Below are 24,836 nucleotides of genomic sequence, written 5' to 3' on the forward strand. Positions count from 1 at the left end.
TTCCTTGTCTGTTAACACAAAACATCTGGCTTGGTAAACAAAAAGGGCTGACTTTTTAAAATCATTCTCTAAAGAAGCTATCAGTCCTATCTTGCATTACTAAAGATTAGGGCAAAACATCGGGATGACTTAGACTCTTACAAGGATTATGCTACAGGGAATCTCTGCTGCAATTCATTGAGATTTATTAGTGCCACAAAGCAAATATGTGAATTTTAATGTTTCTCTGATTTTATTTTTTCAATCTATATTTCTTAACACATACAAGGTTATGAAAATACATCCAAAACAAATACCCCATTTGTTTGAATGGATTGGAAAATATAGCTGTGGGGATATCTTATTTTAAGTGAATCAATGATGCTTTTTATTTGCTAGAAATGGATATTGTATGGCTAGAGTAACAATCCAAGTACAAACACTGTCTAATAAATGTTTACACACCATCAAGTCTACAAACATTAAATATCATACATGATAGAATCATTTGTACCCTCTAATTTATCTCAATTTTTCCATTACTTTCTTTCATTTTCTCTTCTAGCTTTGCTCACAGACAAGCCTCCCAAGCCATTGTTCCCCATGGAAAATCAGCCAAGTGTTATAGATGTCCAGCTGGGTAAGTCTCCTTCTGGGAATAATGACAGATCCTAAACTTGTTCTCTGTTAACAGATGGGGAAAATTGCATGAACCAGGAAAGGTTTATTGCCACTGTTATTACATGCAAATCAATTTGTGTTCTGCTCATTTATAACTCTGGCATTCAGTACAATAGCAGTTTAAGAAAATGAGTTTGTATTGCATCAAGGAATGGTAATACTAATTTGTTACACTGGGTATTAAGTGTGCTATACGACAAAGCTTTTTAACTCTGTGATTGATAGACTCATGGTTGACTTGCATTGGTGACTGGTACAGAAAACATTTCATACATCTGCCAGCCAAATATTTTTATTTGGAGACCATTAACTTCTGGAGACTAAGCAATTCATAAAAGAGAGTGTTCAGTGCAGTCCTTAAAATGATTTGATATAATTATTTCCAACAATACAATCCAGTGTTATTTAAAATCCATTTTAAGGACAGGATCCTGAATATTTATGAGTCACATGATGTCAGGAAAAGTAACATGTTGGTTTGTGAGTACTATTATCTTTTCTCAGTATCAAACAAGAACATAAAATGTTGAGCTTGTGTGTATGTTTATGTGTGTGTGCATGTGTGTGCATGTGTACTCTTCCTCCAATCCACATGATTTCAAGAACTATAAGAATAAAACTCAGAGGCAGGCCTACTTTGGTTTTCTTCCAAAGTGTGGCCTTTAATCTATACTATGTTACTTAACATTTGTGAGCTTTTGTCTATCTTCAGATTGATCTTAGCGTTCTGAAGTTTTTCAATTAAAAACAAAAACGTGAAATCTCTGAGTAAACTTTAGAAAATATATTATCTTTTGCAATGTGTGACCATGGTGGTGCCTACCAATTATACAGCCAATATTTCACTTGCTTGGGAAATTGTTGACTCTCATTTTGACTTTTCTAACCAAACTTGAATTGGTAGAATTTTATTCTAGTTTGAAAAGAGTAGAGAGAAAATTAGGTCCCTAAGATCTTGTTCACTCTTCTAAAATGTAGCTTTTAAATGCTGCCTAAAAACATGAGTACCCAAGTTAAGTCTGTTTAAACCAAACGATAAGTTATAATAAAGATGTTGGACTATGGAAGTGGTAGCTGATTTTGTAAATGTTGTTGAAATATCAGACTATGGTTCTTCCAACTTTCCTGTATTATTTTTGAAATCATTGTATTTTGTTAAAGGAAGTGAAAAATATATATTTGCTGACATCCTTTCTACCCAATTAGTTTCTCTTACACTACTAAGATACAAATATGCCAGCGGTGTTCTGTGGTTTCCCAGGGATTGTATAAAGATATTCATTATCTTTTATTATTAGTTTACATTGGGACTTTTAGTGGACAGTTTATTTTTATAAGAAAACTTATGTACTAAGCAGAGAAAACAAAATTTACAGAACTATTCCAAATCAAACTGGAGTAAATTTTGTGGGCAGAATTTTTGTTCTCTTCTGCTATTATGTACACTCAATAGAAAAGTTTAAGAATTACTGTTCAAAACTAGGAAATTGGTCCTTTCAAGGGATATATCCTACTCAATTTTATGAAGTACAGCATCATTTGGGTTGTTTGTAACATCTACAATATATTTGCTTTGCATGAACAAGTATTCCAACACATGCCACCAATACTACCACCCTATAAAATTATTACACTAAACTGATTTCCATTAGATATAAAGCCAAACTTTTTATTCTGAAAATAACTTTTTTGACAGAAAGATGGATAACTACCCATTTTCATCTCAAAAAGGCTATTTCTACAAGATGTTGAAGTAACCATATCATTTAGTGAAAGTAAAACAAAATTGGTCACTAGATCTTCTTCATCTAAACAAGTACAGTGTTAGATAATTTGAAGTGATTTTATTTATCTAGCACCATTTCTTCAAATGAGAAATCATTTGTAAGTTGCTCATATTCCTCAGTAGTAAAGACATTATTACAAGCACTGTAAATATCAGCTCCTGAGTCTTAATTGGATATCTGCAGTCATGATAAACACTTGAAAACAATCTCATTATAGGAAAAAAGAAATAGAGAAAGATGATGGTTTATTGGATGTCTCAGTTTATATCTGAGGAAATTTAAAAATTTAATATAGTATGATAGTATTGGTGGGATACTTTGGTATATATTGGAATACTTGTTCTCACAAAGCATGTTGAATTTCAAAATTCATTATCAAAGATCAATAATTTAGTAATAATAAAAATCTCTAGAGGATTATTTTCCACCAGATTCTAAAATTGATCAAGTGTGTTTATTGAGCTTCAGACAACCTCAAACTAGAACAAAAATTTTATAAGTTCCCAAAGAATACAATAGCCCAATCCAAATACCTCAGCATCTTATTAAATGTGGGTCTGATACATGCAGTCTCTTAAAATTCAAGGCAATGCATGCTGTGATAAAGATAAACATATGTTTCTGCTACTCTACTATATGATTGTGGCTTTTGTTATTCCCCCAAGTAGTGGTTGATCTCAGGGATAAGCTGAACTAATAGTGTATGACATAAAAAGTGTTTTGAGATTCTAGAAGCTAGCTTGAGAGAAACTTACAACTTTTCTCCCAGTCTTTTGATCAGCTATAAAGACACTATACTACATGAAATTCACTCAAATCACATGGGTATGACATTAATCATATGGGGAGAAAAAGTCCAATGAGTACCAAGGTATGAGATATGTAAATGAAGAAACCATCTTGGAAATGAATCATCCAGCTCAGCTGTTCTAGCATATGTTTTGTTGACAGAGACTAACTACACATTGACATCTGACACAAAAGTCATCAAAAAACTCAAATCATTGACAGTGGCCACTAAAATCGTGGTACTTTGTTAGACAATGTTATACTATTATTAAAAAAAATAGGTTATGTAGAGCATTTTCAATCCATTTCTTCCCCCTGGAAAAACACTCACATTCTCATTATATGAAAAGGAAATTTTATGGAAAATATTGAGCATGAATTTCCAGGTAGCTTTAGAACATGTGGCCTAGAATAATTATAAGGAGTTTGAGGGTTACAGTCTGTTTTCAGTTCTGACGGTTCCTAAAGGTAGTCCAATAAGCAACATTTTTTTAGTAAAAATAAATACTTTCAGTATATAGATTTGGCATCAGTACAGATATTTTGTTATGTCTCTAGAGGAAAATAAAAATCCCAACTTCCTTTCTGTTATAGTGTAATCCATTAGTCATCCATGAGGTTCTAGAAATTTACATACATTTTTGCTGACATAGCGATGACAGTTTGGTTGTTGCTAAATTGTGTTCACATTATAATGCTGAGAGAAGATTAATCTTAACTAAATAACCATACACTGTGAGATGATAAACACATTCTTAACAAAGTAGTCAGAAAACTACTGCTCCCGCATAACAAGCTTATGCAGCTGAAGCTGCCCAGGGTAATGCACAAAATATAAAGACAAAAAACATACACCAAGGATATTTAAATCCAATACTTCCCTCTTTTCTGTTTATTTTCTTTCTCTGAAGGTAAATTCAGGTTTATATTTAAGAAATAATCCTTTATTATACCAATGTTAATGATTTTTTCAACAGATTAAAAGGAAAGCATTTATATTTTCTCATTAACTATTAACATCCCTTTACAATTTATATTGCTATTTTTAATAACAAAATATTAAAATATCGTAGGGGTATATACCCTACTTGAATATATGGATGTTAGGTAAAGTCTTCCTTACATATTATTTTTATTATAGAACACAAATGCATACCTTATATACTGTAGAAGCTTCTAGAAGTTTTGAAAGGATATAAACAAATGTAACTCAAAAGGTTGAGATCACCTATCTAATTTTGGTTAAAGGTGAATTTGAAAATGCACCCTCATGGATGGGGATATTTTTTCTTGGAAGCTTTCTAACACCAAATGATATCCATAGAGAATTATGTAGAAAGTAGACAAAGACAAGTTTGCTTTGTGTTTATATGTTAATGATTTAAAAAAAAAGAACTGAGGGCTTAAGACATATGTGAAAACTTTGGATCAGAAAAGTAAAAGCAAATTAAATTACTTCAGATGTTTCAATTAAACACCTAATCGTTCTTTATATGAATCTGATCTGGGATGAAAGATTATTTTTCTGTGTTTTCTAGTATCATCCAAATTTATTTTGTTTTTAAAGTCTGTTTCAATTTGTATTTTATGACCATGTTACATTCTACCGGATCAAACTGTCTCTGCTTATATAAGGAGTGTTAATCTTCATCAGAAATCAATTGCCCTAGCCAGGCATGGTGGCACATGCCTTTAAACCCAGCACTTGGAAGGCAGAAACAGGTGGATTTCTTTGAATTCAAGGCCAGCCTGGTCTACAGAGCAAGTTCCAGGAGAAACCTTGTCTCAAAATAACATGAAATAAAAAACAACAAAAGAAATCAATTTCCCTATTGGGAAAGATTCTACAACAGCAGAGAGAAGAACTTAAAACTTAGTACAATACAGGAGTACATGGCAAAAGCTTAAAAAAACACTAATTGAGCTTCAAATTATGAAATTGTTTGACAAAAATTAATATTTTTGAGACAATTTTCTTATCTAAGTACATTTATTGTATCCTTATTAAGTGTCAAACATTGTGTTAAGTTCTGGAGATACAGAATTGGATGAAATCAGGTTTTGGTATTAAGAGGTTTCTGTCTTAGTTAGGTTTTCTATTGATGTAAAGAGACTCCATGACCATGGCAACTCTTACAAAGGAAAACATTTAATTGAAGTGAGTCAATTACAGTTTCAGAGGTTCAGTTCATTATTATCATGGCAGGGAACATGGCGTCATGCAGGCCGACATGGTGCTGGCTAAATCTTGATCAGAAGGCAACAAGAAGTGAACTGAACTGCTGGGTATGGCTTGGGCATATATGAGACCTCAGCGCCCACCCCTACAAGTGACATACATCCTCCAACAAGAACAAACCTACTCCAACAAAGCCACACCTCCTAACAGTGTCACTTCCTATGAGCTTATGGGGGGCAATTACATTCAAACTTCCACAGTAGGGAAGTCAGGTGGATAAGCAAAATTTCAATGTAATGTGAGAACACCTAAAACTGAAATAGGAAATAGGAGAGTGACTGTTATTATGGCAGAATCTCACATATTAAGAATGTTCACTCAGTACCCTTACATAGATCTATAATCTCAACTCAAACATTAGATTCATTAGAAATAATTAAAAATTACCTAAGGTAAAATCTTTTAAAACTACAACCAGTCCACTATTTACTTCAATATGGCAAATATTAAAAAATGGGCTCAATGGGTAAAGTGTTTACCACACAATTATGATGACGTGAATTCTGACCCCTAGCATCCACATAAACACCATGTGTGATAGTACGTACTTGTAACCCTAGTGTTGGTTTGGGGAATTAGGGACATATACAGTCATGTATTCTGAAGTTCATTGGCTAGTCATTCTAGCCCAACCTGCAAGATCTAGGTTCAGTGAAAGACAGTCTTAAAAAGTAAGGTGGAGGGTGATAAATTAAGATACCTGAAGCTGACCTTTGGCTACTACATATGTATGCATAAGTGAGTTCACCCACACTAAGTGCATCTACACACACACACACACACACACACACACACACACACACACACACGCGCACAGACACACAATATCCCAAAGGAGGAAAATCTATTTATTACACATGGGGCAATTTAGCTTATCAAAATTATTCAACTCTTTCTAAAGTTCACAGAGAATAAGCAAACCAAGGGAGATCAACTAATTATTCTAAATCCATGAAACCAGAATTATTGATATGAAAAGAAACACATGATCATTTCATTAAACTATGTTAGCATTTGGTATTTGCATAGTGTGTGTTATGATGAGAACAAAAATATGCGTTATGATGATCATGATGGTGATGATGATGATAATGATTACTTCAATGCTGATGATGAAGTTTGAGCCTTGCATATGTTTGAATTTTTTTTTTTTACCACTGAGCTATATCCCCACCCCTACATTTTTGAGATAGATTCTCAGTATCTAAATCAAGGTGGCTCTGAACTCTAAGTAGTCCAAACTGGGCCTGAAATAATGATCTTCTTCCCTCTGCCTCCTGAGTACTTGAATTATAAGCATGAACTTCTTTTTTCTTTCAAAATATATTAGTAGCGCAAGATATCTGTAAAGCACGCCTGACATGTCTGAGTCATGTGTTGAAAAAAAATCTATTTATAAGGGAACAAAAAAATTTCCAGTGCTTACTTCATGCCTATATTTATAAAGTATAAAGGATACTTAGGGGAATTATCTAAATGATGCAAAGATATACTTCTACCTCAACTGCAAGGACACTTAAGGGTAGTTCATATGTGAATGTGCTACACACTTCCTTCAGATTTCTAGACATGTAGCTAAAGTATAAGATAAATCCATATAAAGTCATTTGTATTTATATAAAATTGTATACACTATTCAAGTTTTAAGAGAGTATCTATGTATTTTCCCCTAGTTCATGGTATAGAGTTACATGTAGTGAAAAATTGTTGCTCTATTTTTTTTTCATTCTCAGACATTGAAAATCATCCATTAACCACTGAACGTCATGGATTAGAAGACAGAACCACTAAAATATACTACAGAATTGATGCTATTGCTGTCAATATAGACAGAATAGACTTTTGGTGGGATAATATCTGTCCTCATTGGACACACATTAATTTTAAAAAATTTCCAATAGGTGGGCAGTGTTCGCACACACCTTTAATCCCAGCACTCAGGAGGCAGAGCCAGGCAGATCTCTGTGAGTTCTGGTCTACAGAGCGATATCCAGGACAGGCACCAAAACTACACAGAGAAACCCTGTCTCGAAAACAAACAAAAAAACAAAAAATCCAATAGTAGAAAGTTCTTGGTTTTTAACTTATTTTTACCTCTTGTTTATTCTTCCTATATAAATGATTTTTGACAATAGGTTATAGAGCATTCTGGTCATTTGACTATACACTCTTACAGATACCTTTGCTATACTGCCTTGTACTTCATAGTCAGTTTTTTGGTTATATCTATAGCTTCCAGATTAGTTTGCCACTTGGATAGGAATTTGAGCTTTATTTTCAAAGGTGGAAAGCCAAAATGCCATTCATTCAATGATTTTTGTCTTCTTACTAAATCAAATCATAGTGGATACTCACCTAATTTCTATAAGGATGGTTACTTCCCTTTTTGTCAAAAATCTATTTAAAAAAGACAGAACAAATTTGTGCTGCTGGTATGATGGAACTGAATAAATAACATGCTTAACATTAATAGGCACTATGGGTAAATTGTAAATTGCTAATTTGGCATTATTATTTACAAATTATTTTCTAGCTTGCAAAAGTTTGTAATTACTCACGGTCGATTTTCATTACATAAACAATGAGCTACCGACATTTCTCCAAAAAAGTATGCAAACAGCTAATAAATACATTAAAAGATGTGTAATATAATTAACAATTAACAAAGCATAAATTAAAACTACATCAATACACACTTGGGTGATAATTGTCACCAAATATGCTTTCATATAGTTTATAAATATAGTACTAACCTGGGAGTAAGAATAATGTACATTTAAATTTTGCATATTGTAACCAGAATGTTTCTCAGTCCTGCCTGGCCCTGCAGTCCTGCAGACACTTAGAAAACAATCTCTCAGAGGCATATATTAATTACAAACTGTATGGCCTATGGCTTCAGCTTCTGGATAGCTAGCTCTTTCATCTTAAATTAACCCATTCTTATTAATCTATATGCTGCCATGTAGCCATGGCATTACGGTTCTGCTGGCATCTTGTTGTTCCTTTGGCAGCGACTGATGTTTCTCCCGATTCTGCACTTCATCCCTTTTTATCTCTGCTTGGATTTCCCACCAGGCTGTAAGCTTTCTTGCCATAGGCCAAACCAGCTTTATTTATTAGCCAATGGGAGCCACACATACTCACAGCATACAGAAAGACATCCCACAGCAGCATATGATTATGAGACACTTCACTTCCATTAATGGAAGAGCTCTGGCCCACTGAGGGCCTATATCAGATGTGGTGATATATTGTGCACCCCAATAAAACTTATCTGGGGATCAGAGGACAGAGCCAGCCACTAGATTAAACATAGAAGCCAGACAGTGATGACACACACCCTTAATCCTATCACTCGGGAGACAGAGATTCGTCTGGGTCTCTGTGAGTTCAAAGACACACTGGGAACAGAGCCAGGCAGTGGTAGCACACACCTTTAATTCAAATACTTGAGATCTCATGCCTTTGCTTGGGAAGCACACATGCCTTTAATCCCAGGAAGTAAGATGGCAGTACAACTTTCACCCCAAGGGCTCTGCTTTTTTTTAATTAATAAGACCTTTAAAGATTTGTATTATAATCAGACTGTTTAATTTTTTTCATTAATTGCATATGTGCTTATAGTATACTCCTTGCTATAATGGTAATTTTCCATTTTAGCCAAGATGTTTAATTGCGTTTAACTTGTTGAGATGTCAACCATAGTGTATCTTGAGGCTTACTTTGATGATGAGTTAGTACTAGACAAAAAGTGTGAGGATGGTTTGGGATGGGGTTATACACCAGAGAAGGAATCATTTTTTCAAAGCCCAGTTTGAAAAGCTGCTTCTCTCATTTGTGGGAAAATAAAAGTACTCAAGGAGGGAAGAGACTCATGCTAAATAAGAGAATCAAAGAAGGGGAAGGGTGAATTTTAATAACACTTCATATTTACACAGTGGGTTTCTCCAAGGAACTCAAAGATTTTTCAGACACCATTTAATTAATTTCATTAATAGTTTGGTAAAATAAGATGAGTACAAGGTAACATTAACCATTGACATGTACAATGATTAAAGTCTTTTATAATACCCACAGGCAGTTTAGCTGAACATACATAAGAGGGATCAGCTGCATCACTAGCAAATCACAGATTATTAACCTTATCCTTTTAAGTTAGCTCATATTTATTATTACCCTGCTATTGTAAGTATATGGATATATTACAAAGATTATTTATTCATTCTTCACTGTGTCTACTTCCTTTTTCAATCAAGTAGTTTGTTAACCTAAAAACACCTGTTCTCATAAGTGTTTATTTTGTTTATAAAAAAAATCACTTGTAAACTTTCCACACTGGATCTCAATGAATCTATTTTTTGTTCCCTGTGTTTAGTCCTGAGATTTCAGCTTTTACAACCTTCTGACATATAAAGAACTCTTGAAGAGGAAGGTAAATGACAGCAAGTGAGGCACTAATAGCAGTAGAAAAAAGTTATAGTTTGCAGAACAGGAGATCCAGTTTCCCTGTAATGTACAAAATTAGCTGAGTTAGAGTTAAGCTTGCATTTGTCAAGAGAAAGACCATGGTTACATTTTTCCACGAAGCTCTAGTCTCTGCTTACCACTCTGTTTGACTTTCATTGTGTCTGGATATGCCAAAAAATAATTCTATTAGTCATTGTCCAGCTGTCTTTCTCAAGGGGATTATTTTCTTATTCCGCAGGGCTTTCAACATACATTATATCATAATCTCAAAAAATAAAAATATATATTTAAAAAAGCAAATATTATATCAAATATTATATCCAATCACTAAGAAAACAAAGACAATTCAAAACAAAATGCTTCAGTTTTCTTCTCCTCTATTTCAAAATGTCACTTTATATTTTTCCTCTTTCTCTCCATCTAAGAGAGAAAGGAATAGTCATTTCTTTCCTAATTTAAAGTGTCTACCTGTGCTCTTGTTTCTATAATTCTCATATGTTTTGATAGAATAAATCATCCGTTTCTGCAACTGCACTTTCTCAGTAATTATACTTGTAGCCAGAAATTTTCCTGTGTCCCACAGCCGCTCAGTCCCAAATAAACATACACAGTCTTATTACAAACTGTTTGGTCTATGGCTCAGGTTTATTACTAGCTAGCTCTTGCATCTTAAATTAATCCATTTCTATTAATCTATGCACTTCCATGTGTCCCATAGCTTTACCTGTGTTCTATTACATCTTGCTCCCCTGGCAGTGCTCAACATCTCCCCTAACTCTGCCTTCCTTCTCCCAGTATCTTTCCTTGGATTTCCTACCTAGCTATAACCTGTCATTGTCATTAGCCAAAGCAGCTTCTTTATTAACCAATGGTAACAACACATATTCACAGCATACAGTAAGACCATCCCACAGCATATATTAAATGATCTCCTTTACTAAATAAATGAGAATGTATAGGCGGCAGTGTTGTTTTGAATGAGCATTGTCTGATAGGCACATGTATTTAAATACTTGGTCCCATATTGTTGGTGCTGTCTGTGGCAGCATAGGAGGTATTGCCTACTAAAGGAAATATGTCACTGAAGGTAATCTTTGAGAGCTCAGATCCTCACCACCATATGCTCAATTTGCTCTCTCTGCATTATGGTTGAGGTTCAGGATATGAGCTCTTAGCACTGAATTATTGTGCCATGTCTGTTGCTTGCTGCCCTATGGACTCTTATCCTTCTAGAACCGTAAGCCTAACTAGACCCTTCCTTCTATGAGTTGCCTTGGTTGTGGAATTTTTTTTGCAGCAATAGAAAAGTAGCTAATACATAGCTGATCAGTGGTAGTGCATGCCTTTAATCCCAGCACTTGGGAGGCAGAGGCAGAAGGATCTCTGTGAGTTCGAAGCCAGTCTGGTCTACAGAAGGAGTTCCAGGACAGGCTCTAAAGTTACACAGAGAAATCCGCCTCGAAAAGCCAAAAAAAGTAGCTAATACTTAGGAAGTGATCTCCTATGCCAATGTGTTCAAGACTACTTCCTACTTTGTCTTCTATCAGGTTCAGAGTAACTGGATTTATGTTGAGGTCTTTGATCCACTTGGACTTAAGTTTTGTGCACGGTGACATATATGGATCTATTTGTAGCCTTCTACATGTTGACATTCAGTTATGTCAGCACCATTTGTTGAAGATGATTTCTTTTTTCCATTGTACACTTTTGGCTTCTTTGTCAAAAATTATATGTTTGTAGGTGTGCAGATTATTGTCAGTGTCTTCAATTCGATTCCATTGGTCCACATGTCAGTTTTTATGCCATTACCAAGCTGTTTTTATTACTGTAGCTCTATAGTAGAGCTTGAGGTCAGGGATTGTGATGCCTCCAGAGGTTATTTTATTGTACAGGATGCTTTTGGCTATCCTGAGTTTTTGTTTTTCCATATGAAGTTGAGTATTATTCTTTCCAGGTCTGTGAAGAATTGTGTGGGTATTTTGATGGGTATTGCATTGAATCTGTAGATTGCTTTTGGTAAGATTGTCATTTTTACTATGTTAATCCTGCCTATTTATGAGCATGGGAGATCTTTCCATTTTCTGAGATCTTCTTCAATTTCTTTTTTCAGGGACTTAAAGTTCTTGTCATATAGGTCCATCACTTGCTTAGTTAGAGTTACTCCAAGGTATTTTATATCATTTGTGGCTATTGTAAAGGGTGATGTATCTCTGATTTCCTTCTCAGCCTGTTTGTCAATTGTATATAGGAGGACTACTGACCAGTAGCACAGACACTGAGAGAAACAATCAATCAAGGGGACCTCTTGAAACTGAGAAGCTTTTGTAGAGAAAAGAACACGGTCAACAAGACAAAGTGACAGCCTACAGAATGGGAAAAGATCTTCACCAACCCCACATCTGACAGTAGGCTGATATCCAGAAGATATAAAGAGCTCAAGAAAGTAGACATCAAAATGCCCAACAGTCCAATCAAGAAATGGGCTATAGAGCTAAACAAAGAATTCTCAACAGAGGAAGCTCAAATACCTGAAAGACATTTGAGGAATTGTTCAGCATCCCTAAACATCAGGGAAATGCAAATCAAAATGCCTCTGAGATACCACCTTACACCTGTTAGAATGGCTAAGATCAAAAACACTGAAGACAGCTGGATATCAACATGTAGAAGGCTGCAAATAGATCCATATCTATCACTGTGCACAAAACTTAAGTCCAAGTGGATCAAGGACCTCAACATAAATCCAGCTACTCTGAACCTGCTAGAAGAGAAAGTAGGAAGTAGTCTTGAACGCATTGGCATAGGAGATCACTTCTTAAATAGAACACCAGTAGCACAGACACTGAGAGAAACAATCAATCAATGGGACCTCTTGAAACTGAGAAGCTTTTATAGAGCAAAGGATATGGTCAACAAGGCAAAGCGACAGCCTACAGAATGGGAAAAGTTCTTCACCAACCCCACATCTGACAGAGGACTGATATCCAGAATATATAAGGAACTCAAGAAATTAGACATCAAAATGCCCAACAGTCCAATTAAGAAATGGGCTATAGAACTAAAAACAGAATTCTTGACAGCTTATGCTGGAAAGGACGTGGAGCTAGGGGAACTCTCCTCCACTGCTGGTGGGAATGCAAGCTTGTACAACCACTTTGGAAATCAATATGGCGCTTTCTTAGAAAATTGGGAATCAATTTCCCCCAAGACCCATCTATACCACTCTTGGGCATATACCCAAGGAATGCTCAATCATACCACAAGGGCACATACTCAGCTATGTTCATAGCAGCATTATTCATAATAGCCAGAACCTGGAAACAACCTGGATGCCCTTCAACTGAAGAGTGGATAAATAAAACGTGGCACATATACACAATGGAGTACTACTCAGCAGAGAAAAACAATGACATCATGAGGTTTGCAGGCAAATGGATGGATCTAGAAAAAATCATCCTGAGTGTGGTAACCCAGACTCAGAAAGACAAACATGGTATGTACTCACTCATAGAAGAATACTAGATGTAAAACAAAGGATGACTAGACTACTACTCCCAACTCCAGGGAGGCTACCTAGAAAACAGGACCCTAAGAAAGACACAGAGATCACCCAATGACAGAGAAATGGATGAGATCTACATGAGCAAACTGAACATGAAAGGGGGTAATAAAGAGCAAGTGTCGAGGGAAAGAGAGCTTAGGGGAGTGGGAGATCCCAGCTGGATCAAGAACAAGAGGGAGAACAAGGAAAAAGAGACCATGATAAATGAAGACCCCATAGGAATAGGAAGAAGCAGAGTGCTAGAGAGGTCCCCAGAAATCCACAAAGATACCTCCACAATAGACTACTGGCAATGGTCGAGAGAAAGCCCGAACTGACCTACTCTGGTGATAGGATGGCCAAACACCCTGTCGTGCTAGAAATCTCATCCAATGACTGATGGAAGCAGTTGCAGATATACACGGCCAGGCCCCAGGTGGAGCTCCAGGAATCCAATGGGCAAGAAAGAGGAGGGATTGTATGAGCAAGAATTGTTGAGACCAAGATTGAAAAAAGCACAGGGACAAATAACCAAACCAGTGGAAACACATGAACTATGAACCAATAGCTGAGGAGCCCCCAACTGGATCAGGCCCTCTGGATAAGTGAGACAGTTGATTGGCTTGATCTGTTTGGAGGCACCCAGGCAGTGGGACTGGGACCTGTCCTTAGCACATGAGCTGGCTGTTTGGAACCTGGGGCCTATGTAGGGACACTTTGCTCAGCCTGGGAGGAAGGGACTGGACCTGCCTGGACTGAATCTACCAGGTTGAGCTGAATCCCCATTGGAGTCCTTGCCCTGTAGGAGATGGTGGGAATGGGGGGGTGGACTGGGGAGAGGGCAGGGGGCGGCAGGAGGAGGGAGGACAGGGGAATCCATGGCTGATTTGTAAAATTAAATTAAATTATAAAATAAAAAACAAGTTTAACACATGAGACAATCAGCAATGCTGTTTCATATATTTTTATTATTATGTTAGCGATTTTTCTTGAATGTATGCAAAGACAAAGACATTTGTATCAACATGGAAAGGAAAAAAAAATAAAGCAACAATAACTGAAAAAAAGTAGCTAATACAAAGATTAATAGATTTGACATTGGCAGTATAGCAAAATAAGAACCACACATTTTCCACTAACAACGAATACCTTAATATATGTTCACTTGCTAACTTCTCTTAATATTCTGCATGTTTTGTAAGACACTAACATACACTATCCTTTGTTTGTTGCTTGGCACCATTCATGTGCTTGAAACATTATACATGGAACACCTGTTTAATTATGTCATATTCATTCCTTTTGCAACTGAAGTGTAACTTTACTTCTACTATGCTATCAAAACTCATAGCTCACTAACATTTTATTCATGCAATTCTGTAAGTTTTTCTAATTCTTTTTACTCTTTGGAATTTTCATGTACTTTTTTTGCATCATTGAGGTACCTTATAAGCAATAAGCATTTGTTTTTTATTAGTACTTCCTTTTTCTTTCAACTCCCTTGCTGTATATCTTAGTTATAAACATAACTATCAGTTTCTCTTTCTGATATCGCTTTCTATACATCCAATATTCTGATTTTGTGTAAGGGATTCCCAAGAGATTAATTTCTGTTTCACATTACTGAATTTGAATGGAATAAGCAGCCCTTATATGCTTAGGGACCTAAAGTACTACAGACTGATATAAGAAAGATAAATAAGTTATGCATTCTTGAGTAAAAGCTGGAAAAGTTCTCTAACTCAAAAATGATAAACACAAGCCAAGATAAGACAAAAACCAAAGGATGCTAAAAGTCTTGAAAGGTCTTAAGAATTCCTAGCTAGGCTGAGTAATGAAGGTCTTGCTTCAGATGGAGTCTGTAAACATTACACACTCCAACACACAAAGCACATGAACAAACAGAGTCATATGACCTAATCAGAATAACCAAATAAACCTCTGTAATCTGGATCTAAATAAATGGACATATATGAATTACATGGAAAATAATTAAAATAATCATAGAGATACTGAATGAATGCAGCCAAATTTTGTTTTTACTGAGAATGAAAATGGGTACAGATTTGCATTTCTCAATAGCAATAGGAAATAGATGGACAAATCAGTCAGAAAATACTAAAATAATAGTAGTAAGCCCTTCCTATTGGTAATCATCAGAATATAAGAATATTCTAACTTAGAATTTTCAGGCATATGCTCCAAAGTAATATAGCCAGATAGTGTGATTGGTCTATTTTGAGCTTGTGATGTTTTGAAACCCCATACAGATTTCTGTAGTGACTACACTCATTTACATTCCCACCAGCATCATATACAGGCTCCTTTCTCCCATATCCTAATATAGATAGAAAATGACATTATATATTACAATCAAAGGAAAACAATGTATGTCTGAGAAAATGTATTTTAACTCAGAAAATGTTATGAACTCAAGGAAGGATATTGTACAACAGTAAAATGGTTATTTCTCCAATCTTACATGACAGTTGTAAATACATGTGAACCCAACTTCCAAACAATGAAACATACAAGCCACACACTAGTGAAACTGTAGGAGAACTCAGGTTCATTTTCAATAACAAGAGAATATTGAGCCTGAAGATCAACAAGGAAACTTTCCTTTGCTTTCACCTTTCCTTTCACTTTCCATCTATGTGCAGATTTAAATCAAATGTAAGTCCTTTATGGCCAGCATGCATTAGTATCTATTTTTATTTTCACTCATTATGTGGTTCTGGGGATTTAACCAAGGGCCTTACAAGTGCTAAGCAAAATTTCTATATCTGAGCTCTATTGATCATTCAGTATGTATTTTTTCTGAATCTATTCAACTGTTCCATAAACTTAAAGCAATTTAATCAACCTTAAATTTTTAATTTACTTTTTGATAGTCTACAAAATAATGAGGTTCGTTATGATATTTATAAACATTCAATACCATCATACTTTGCTAATATTTGTCCCCTCATTATGCTCTCTTGTTTCCTTTATCTCCCTTGCTGTCCCCCTTCTACCCTCCAAATACCATCTTCTGTTATCATGCTCTCTCTCCCTCTCTCATTCTCATTCTCTCTCCTCTCTCTCTCCCTCTCTTATTCCCTCTCTCTTTCTCTGTCTGTCTTTCTCTCTCTCTGTCTCTCTCTCTTCTCTCTGTCTCTGTCTTTCTCTGTCTCTCTCTGTCTCTCTGTCTCTCTGTCTCTCTCTCTCTCTCTCTCACACACACACACACACACACACACACACACACACACACATACACACTACGAAAACTTAGTGCTATAACCCAAATGGCTCAGAATGGCATACATAAAGAGCATTGTGCACAACATTGAAATACCATCCAACAGATGATACATTCTTTTAAAAATACATCTGGAACATTTCCCAGGTTTTATCACATGTCTTAAGACAACTATTTACACGTTTAAGAAGGCTCAAATTATACAAAGACGTTTCTCCTTCATAACGGAATAAAACTAGAAATGGAAATATTTGGAACAAAGATAAAATTCATATGTGGATATTAAAGAATGCCTTTGGACAACAAATGGGTTAAAGAAGTCATCAAAAGTTAAAGAGAGCAGATAACATCTTGAGACAAAAAATAGAAGAAAATATAACATATTAAATGTCTATGAGATATAACAAGCATAACACTAGGAATTTTAATTTTATGTTAAATAAGGAAATTCCATAAAGACAAGTATCACATGTTTTATGTCATATGTAAAATCAGGGGCTGGAGTCATATTAAAGACAAATGGGGACTATTAGTAAAACAGGAGAAGGGGAGGAAGGATGAACAAAAATAGTAGAGTAGGTTAGTAAGACTAAATACATTATATGCATGTATTGAAATATAATAAAATCCCTTTTAACAGTTAATACACTGTAATAAAAAGTTTATATTGTTAGTAACCCATTAAACAAAAATAAATAATTCAAAGTAACAACCTAAATTTATACTTCAAAATATCAAATCAAGCCTAATGCCCAAATTTAGAAGAAGAGAAGGAGGAGGAAGAGGAGGAGGAAAGGGAATAATAAAAATAGAGAATAAAAAACAAAATAGAAAAATAGCAATGAAACTAGGAGCTAAATTTTTATTAGGACCTTGATAAAATTGATAAGCTCTTAGTAGTTTAAGAGGAAGGCAACATTATGGTGATAGGTCAGATGTATAACTTTGCCTAGAATGCAAATCTTGTATCCCTGGATTCAGTTCTCGGTATGAAAGAATAGACTTAAATAAATAAAATCAGAAATGAAAGCATAGAAATAATTGATGCAGTATTGTGTTAGTTCTCTGGTTTTAAAATTGCATGGACAATGATTTGAATAATTTCAAGGTAATGGATAAATTCCTAGAATCATATATCAAGCAAGCTAAATCATAGAGAAAGAGAAATTTGAACAAATAATAATGAATGTGACTACTAGATCAGTAACAAAAGTTTCACAACCAAGAAGATCTCAGGAGAACATGGTATTACTGGATAATTCTACCTAACATTTGCAGAATTATTAGCAATTTTCAATATTTCTAGAACATTTAAGTGGAGAAGACACTTCCAAACTCATTCTACTAGACTAGCATTACCCAACTAACAAAACCAGAGAAAGACATTACTAGAAAACTACAGGCTAATCAATATTCTTGAAGAGTATAAATGCAGAAATCTTCAATAAAATACCAGCAACCTGAATTCAATTGCATGTTAAAAGGATTACGTACCATGACCAAGTTGGATTTACCCTGGAATGTACAGATGGCTCACCATATGAAAATCACATAAGCATCTTAATAGCTGGGGATGAAGCTTTTGAAAAATCTCAACAACCTTTCATAATAAAAACATATGGAGCAAATTAGAAATGGAAAGAAATTACTTGAACAGAATAAAGGTCATATATGAAAAACTCAAATTAAAAAATATATACTGAATGTTGAAAACCTGTAAGCTTTTCCTATATGATGAACAAGGAATGGGTTAAGGATCCTCAGTTTGATATTTCTCCTAAACCTAGTTAGAACATGAAGTCTTAACCAAAACAATCAAGCAAAAAACAAATAAAAGATACCCCAAACCAGAAAAGACTGTACAAGTATCTTTGTTCTCAGGTGACATTACCTTCTCAATAGAAGAAAATGTAAAATTTCAAAAAAAAGTTATATCAAGCAAATTAAACTAAGCTTCGGGACATGGAATAAATATGTGTGTTTTTACAGACTAACAATGAGCAATCTACAAAGTGAACTAAGAAATTCTCATTTTAAAAATGGTGTAAAAATAACGAAATACTTTAAAATACATTTTGCCAAGTAGGTAAAAGACATGTACACAGGAAGTTATAAAACACTATTGAAATAAAAAAAGACACAACTATGGGATGAAGAGATAGCTTGGTGATTAAGATCACTGGCTGCACTGGTTTGATTCTCACCTCCCATATGATATCTGTAGCCGTAGGTGTTCTCTGCTGCCTCTCAGCCCCATGGTCCCATGTTCTTCTAGTCCTGCTTGCCCCGAGGCCCCTCAGCCACTTATAAAAATAATCATTCAGAGGCTTAATATAAATTCTCAACTGTATGGCCTATGGCAGGGTTCTTGCTAGCTAGTTCTTATAGTTTAACTCAACCTGTAACTATTCATCTATGTATCGCCATGTGTTCCATGGCTTTACTCATGACATGTTGCTCCTAGGATGGCAGTCTGGCGTCTCCCTCACTCAGCCTTTCTCTTTCCTTTCTCTCTCCTTGGATTTCCCACCTGCCTTTAAACTGCCTTGCCATAGGCCAAAGCAGCTTATTTATTAACCAATGATGCTGTGCATGTGTTGCTCTGATTGGTTGATAAATAAAGCTGTTTGGCCAATGGTGAGGCAGAATAGGATTAAGCAGGACATTCTAACTAGAGAGAAGAGGAGAAAAGCAGAGCAGAGGAGCCACTACCAGTCACTGCCATGAGAAGCACAATGTAAAGATGTGGATAGGCCACAAGCCACGTGGCAAAGTATAGATTTATAGAAATGGGTTAATTTAAGATGTAAGAGCTAGCTAGTGAGAAGCCTGAGCCAATAGGCAATACACTTTGTAATTAATATAAGCCTCTCTGTGTTCATTTGGGTCTGAGCAGCTGCGGGATCACAAGGCTGCAGGAGCCAGGCTGGACCAGGAAAACTTTCAGCTACACAATAAGAACAGCATATATTCACAGCATACAGAAAGACATCCCCCAGCAGATACCTTTCTTACAACCTTCTGTAACTCCAGTTCCAGGGGATCTAAAACTTCCTCTGGTCTTCATGGGCACCAGGCACAAACATAGTGCATGTATGTACATGTAATTAAAGCACTCATATACATTTTAAAAATTAAAGGAAAAATATCTCTATTTCATTAGTTGGAAGATTTCATATTTTTAAAAATATCTCAAATAGAGGTACACATCATTGAAATCTCTATCAAAATTTCAGTGGTACATTCTATAGAAATAGAAAAAATATATTGTGATGGTGAATCTTGGTTGTCAGCTTAACTGGATCTGGAAACAACTAAATTGAGAGATCTGTGAAAGATTTTCTAGATCAAATGATGTAAAGCAGGAAGAACCACCATCCTATGTAAGCTTTTCTCTGGTTTGGAAATTCATTTTTTTATAGAGACTAGTGCTTTTTATAGAGACTAGTGCATTCCTTTACTTGTACAGAACCCAACTTCTTCAGGCTCCAAAAATGCACTGTAAGACTAGTGGCTCTCCAGGAGCCCTCTAGGCTTTCAGTACCAGATTAGGACTGTTGAGAGGCTCCTAGTCTTCTAGACTGGAGGTTATTAAGTACTTGGCCTCTCCAGCATGAAGACAAACATTGTTTTTTGTTTGTTTGTTTGTTTGTTTGTTTGTTTGTTTGTTTTGAGACAGGGTTTCTCTGTGTAGCTTTGGAGCCTGTCCTGGATCTCACTCTGTAGACCAGCCAGTCTCAAACTCACAGAGATCCACCTGCCTCTGCCTCCCTAGTGCTGGGATTAAAGGTGTGTGCCACCACCACCCGGCTGAAGACAAACATTTTAAGAATGTACAGAACATATGGAAGCCAATCTAATAAACTACACACACACACACACACACACACACACACACACACACACACACACACACTCCACTTGATCCTCCCATTCCAGCCTCCCTGTAGCAATCCATCACTACCTATTCTATTTTCCTTTCCTTGAGAGATCTGTCTTATCCAGTCTGTTTTTTATATCTATACCTGACCTATGTGGTCCTATGGATTGTAGGTTGGTTATTACTTATTTTACTTCTAATATCCTCATATAAGCAAATACATACCATATCTATCATTCTGGGTTAGATTGTCTTACCCAGGATGTTTTTTTTTCTATTTCCATCCATTTGCCTGCAAATTTCATGTTTTCTTTTTTAATAGCTGAGTAATATTCCATTGTGCGAATGTATCATATTTTCTTTATCCATTCTTCCATTGAGGAACATCTAGGTTGTTTCCAATTTCTGGTTATTATGAATAGAGAAGCAATGAACATGGTTGGACAAGTGTTCTTGTGGTAGCAGGAAGCAACATTTGGGTATGTGCCTAAGAGTAGAATAGCTGGATCTTGAGGTAGATCAATTCCCAACTTTGTGAGGAACTATCATATTGATTTTCAAAGTGGCTGTATAAGTTTTCACTCCCACCAGCAGTGGAGTTTTCCTCTTGTTCCACATCCTCACCAGCATGAGCTGTAACTTGTGTTATTGATCATAGCCATTCTGGCAGATATGAGATGAAATCTCAAAGTAGTTTTTATTTGCATTTACCTGATCATCAAAGATGTTGAACATTTGTGATTCTCAGCCATTTGAGATTCCTCATTTGAGAATTCTCTGCTTAGACCTGTACCTCATTTTAATTGGGTTGTTTTCTTGATATCTAGCTTTTTGAGTTCTTTATATATTTTGGATATTAACCCTCTATCAGATGTGTAATTGGTAAAAATCTTTTCCCACTCTGTAGGCAGCCACTTTGTTTGAATGATAGTATCCTTTGCCTTAAAAAAGCTTTTCAGGTTCATGAGGTCCCATTTGTTAACTGATGATTTTAGTGTCTATACTAACAGAGTTCTGTTCAGAAAGTTGTTTCCTGTGCCAATAAGTTCAAGACTATTCTCCACTTTCTCTTTTACCAGATTCAATGTATTTGGCTTTATGTTGAGGTTTTACTCTTCCCTCTGCCTTATGCTGCATATTGTTCCAACATTGTTTAAGCAGCAATGCTTCTTTACAATTTTCTACATCAATCATTACATTAACAACTTCAAATTCAGCTCCATTATTTCTTGCAGGAACAAGTGTTGTAATAAATTCTAACTGATATCTTTGCCTCCAGTTTTATGGCATTATCACTGCCTAGCAAAACGAAAATGTAAATTGTGTCATCTGTCTCTAGTTTAATAGCATCAGGAATTTTCTTTTTCTTTTCTTTTCTTTATTTATTCTATTCTTCTGTCATACAATACATCCCAACCACAGTTTCCTCTCCTTTCATTCCTCCCAGTTCCCTCTTTTCACTTAACTAGCATAGAAAAAAATTAATTCCTTACTTTGATCAGAGGCTGCTACCTACTTTAGTTCTATTCTCTTCTTGTACCCAATATTCTAGTTGTAGCTTGCTTGTGTTCAGGTGCCAACTCATCCTCCTCTCATTCCCAGGCTTCAGCTTGCCATCAACTCCCAATGATACTTTTCATCATCCCACAGTCACAGGAAAACCTATTCCTCCTTTTTTTTTTTTTTTTTTTTTTTTTTTTTTGGTTTTTTCGAGACAGGGTTTCTCTGTGTAGCTTTGCGCCTGTCCTGGAACTGACTTGGTAGCCCAGGCTGGCCTCGAACTCACAGAGATCCGCCTGGCTCTGCCTCCCGAGTACTGGGATTAAAGACGTGCGCCACCACCGCTCGGCCACTATTCCTCCTTTTATCAATATTCTTACTGCATCTTTTGAATTCTTCTGTCCTAGCATGCTTGGCTTTTAATTTTATTTATTGTTACACCTGTCTCCTTTTACTAGACTATGACCTTTACAAGTAGTTACTTTGGTTATGTCATTCCTAGTAGTAAGTACAGTATCTGAAGCTCAGTAACTTGGGATCCACAGACTTATACATGAATAAAGGCACAGATATATGAATTGATGAGACTCACAGGTAAGATTTCTGCTTTTCTGTGATAAGTAAAATCTCTAACAACATTCCTCATTGCAAATGTCCCATTAAATTCCTTTACATTTTCAAAATCCAACTTTAGAAAGATTGTATTTGTAGCTTTCAAAAAGTGTAATATGGCTAAAGATTTATCTTTGTTCGCAGAGTCTTGGCCAGGCATTCATTAAGACTAGGGTTTCAACCCCAGTATTGATTGTATAAATTGGGCATGGTGGTACACACTCATGATCACAGCACTCAACTTCAGCAAAGTAGGAAAAAGTCTGAAATTCAAGGTCATCTTTGGCTACATAGTTTACTGTCTAAAGAAATTAAGAAAAGAAAAAATCATATTTAGATAGTAAGGAACCTTGGTGGTTTTATTGGTATGGGTGATCATAGCTAATATTTAAAAAAAAATAAAAATCACAATTTCTTAACATGGAAAAATATTCACTTCTTGATAACATATAGTCAGTTTGGGAGTATTGAAATAACTTTCCATGCAGCTCAAACTTTATCTATCATCCCCACATGATCTTTCAAAGTCTCCTCCCGGAATTCCTACACTTATCTAGCCAAGTAAACAAGAATGTAGAGGGTTTCAGTGGCATTAGATATCAGCATAGAAAGCTGTGCATACTTCCAAGCACATCATCTTGTTCAGAGTTTAGCATTCCAGTGGAATTCCAATCAAAGCTGCAGAGTAAAGACTACTTAAAGACACTCTCAGATAGTCTGAAAGAGACAGAGACCAGCCAGCCCTCTGCTCTGACTCTCCAGAAATAAGAAGAGACCAGCCAAGCTGGGTGGAAGAGGGTCAAACCATCTGAGCTGCCTGAAAGAGACAGTCTCTTCTGCTGAGCTTTCGAGTTGTTCCCTGTGATCCCAGTTTTGGGTTTTTGTGAGCTGTCACCCATGCTAGAGTGAGCTTTGGTGATGCAGCTGTCTATGAATCATTTCTGTTCCTGTAAATTGCTCCTCACCCATATTTCTCTTAGTAACCCCTGTAAAACTCACTGGTTCACAAAGAGAAAAAACAAGCTTCAGAATGCAGAGGAGCACAGAGATTTAGATGAGTTTTGGTTGTAATAAGGCTGTGTAGAATTTCCTCTGGGAGCATCCCTAAGAGTGTTATCTGGAACAGAGAGTCCTATAACAATCAAAGCCTCACTATTTCTAGAGAGCAGTGTGTTTCATTGCTATACAACTTTTCATTGCAAAGTTTTTCCTTATGTTGACCTGTAATCTCTTCTTGTAAGACAGAATCAATCTGTTCTTCTTCCACTTAGTCCCTACAATAGCTGAATATACTAACAGAGTAATGAACATCATATACTACAAATATAAATATATATATAGTATATGTATATTTATGTGTATTATATGTATACTATACATATACTATATATGTGTGTATATATATGTATATATGTATATATTCTTAAAGGAACCTTACAATATTACATCTTTCCTTTTCTGGATATATCCTAACAAAGAATGCCAGTGTAATTCTTAAAATATGAGCCCATGTACCGGAAATACATAACTCCTTTAGAGGATAAGACAACTGACTTCCTATATTCCAGCCACTGTGTAAAATGAGATCATCCATCTGCAAGCACTTTTTACAGTATAAAGCAGCACATTCATAGAAGATATCATTATCCTTATAAATGTAGCTTGAAATTGTGTGAGCTTATTCAGCAGCCACATCACACTGTTGGCTAGTCTTTTAAACTGGTGGTTAGATAAACTCCCCAACCTTTTCACAGGAGTTACTATGTCAAAGAACCCATAATCATTTGTTCTGTGGTCAGTGATAAATAAATCATTCACTTTTTTTGTCTTTAAGAAAAAGAGGACTAATAGTATCTAGATATCAGGGATAAATACCAGCTTGAAGTTCTTTGCAAGTTGTAGATCCCATCAACCAACACAAACCACTTTAACCAAAATTGATGGTTTTTTAAGTGTAAATTCAGTTAACTAAGCATATTTTCTTCTCTGCATCACACCAAATACTTGATTTGTATCCACTTGTGGCATTGGAGTGGGGACAGCTTTAAAACTTTTGATTTCTTCTTCAGTAGTTAATAGTTTTGTTTTCATTAACTGCTCTCTATGGCCAAGAA

General features: G+C 35.6%; 1 protein-coding gene across 1 annotated transcript in view; it reads left to right on the plus strand.

The window, feature by feature from the left end:
- The window catches only part of Il1rapl2 (interleukin 1 receptor accessory protein like 2), a 1,222,115-nt gene that overhangs the window by 919,460 nt on the left and 277,819 nt on the right, over window positions 1-24,836 (plus strand). The window contains exon 6 of the mRNA XM_052736534.1: window positions 545-619. Within this exon, the coding sequence (XP_052592494.1) occupies window positions 545-619 (75 nt within the window). The remainder of the gene's footprint in view (window positions 1-544; window positions 620-24,836) is intronic.

The sequence above is a fragment of the Peromyscus californicus genome, unplaced genomic scaffold (assembly GCF_007827085.1).
Source record: "Peromyscus californicus insignis strain IS unplaced genomic scaffold, ASM782708v3 Scaffold_10__1_contigs__length_136768540, whole genome shotgun sequence".
In the NCBI taxonomy this organism is placed as follows: domain Eukaryota; kingdom Metazoa; phylum Chordata; class Mammalia; order Rodentia; family Cricetidae; genus Peromyscus; species Peromyscus californicus.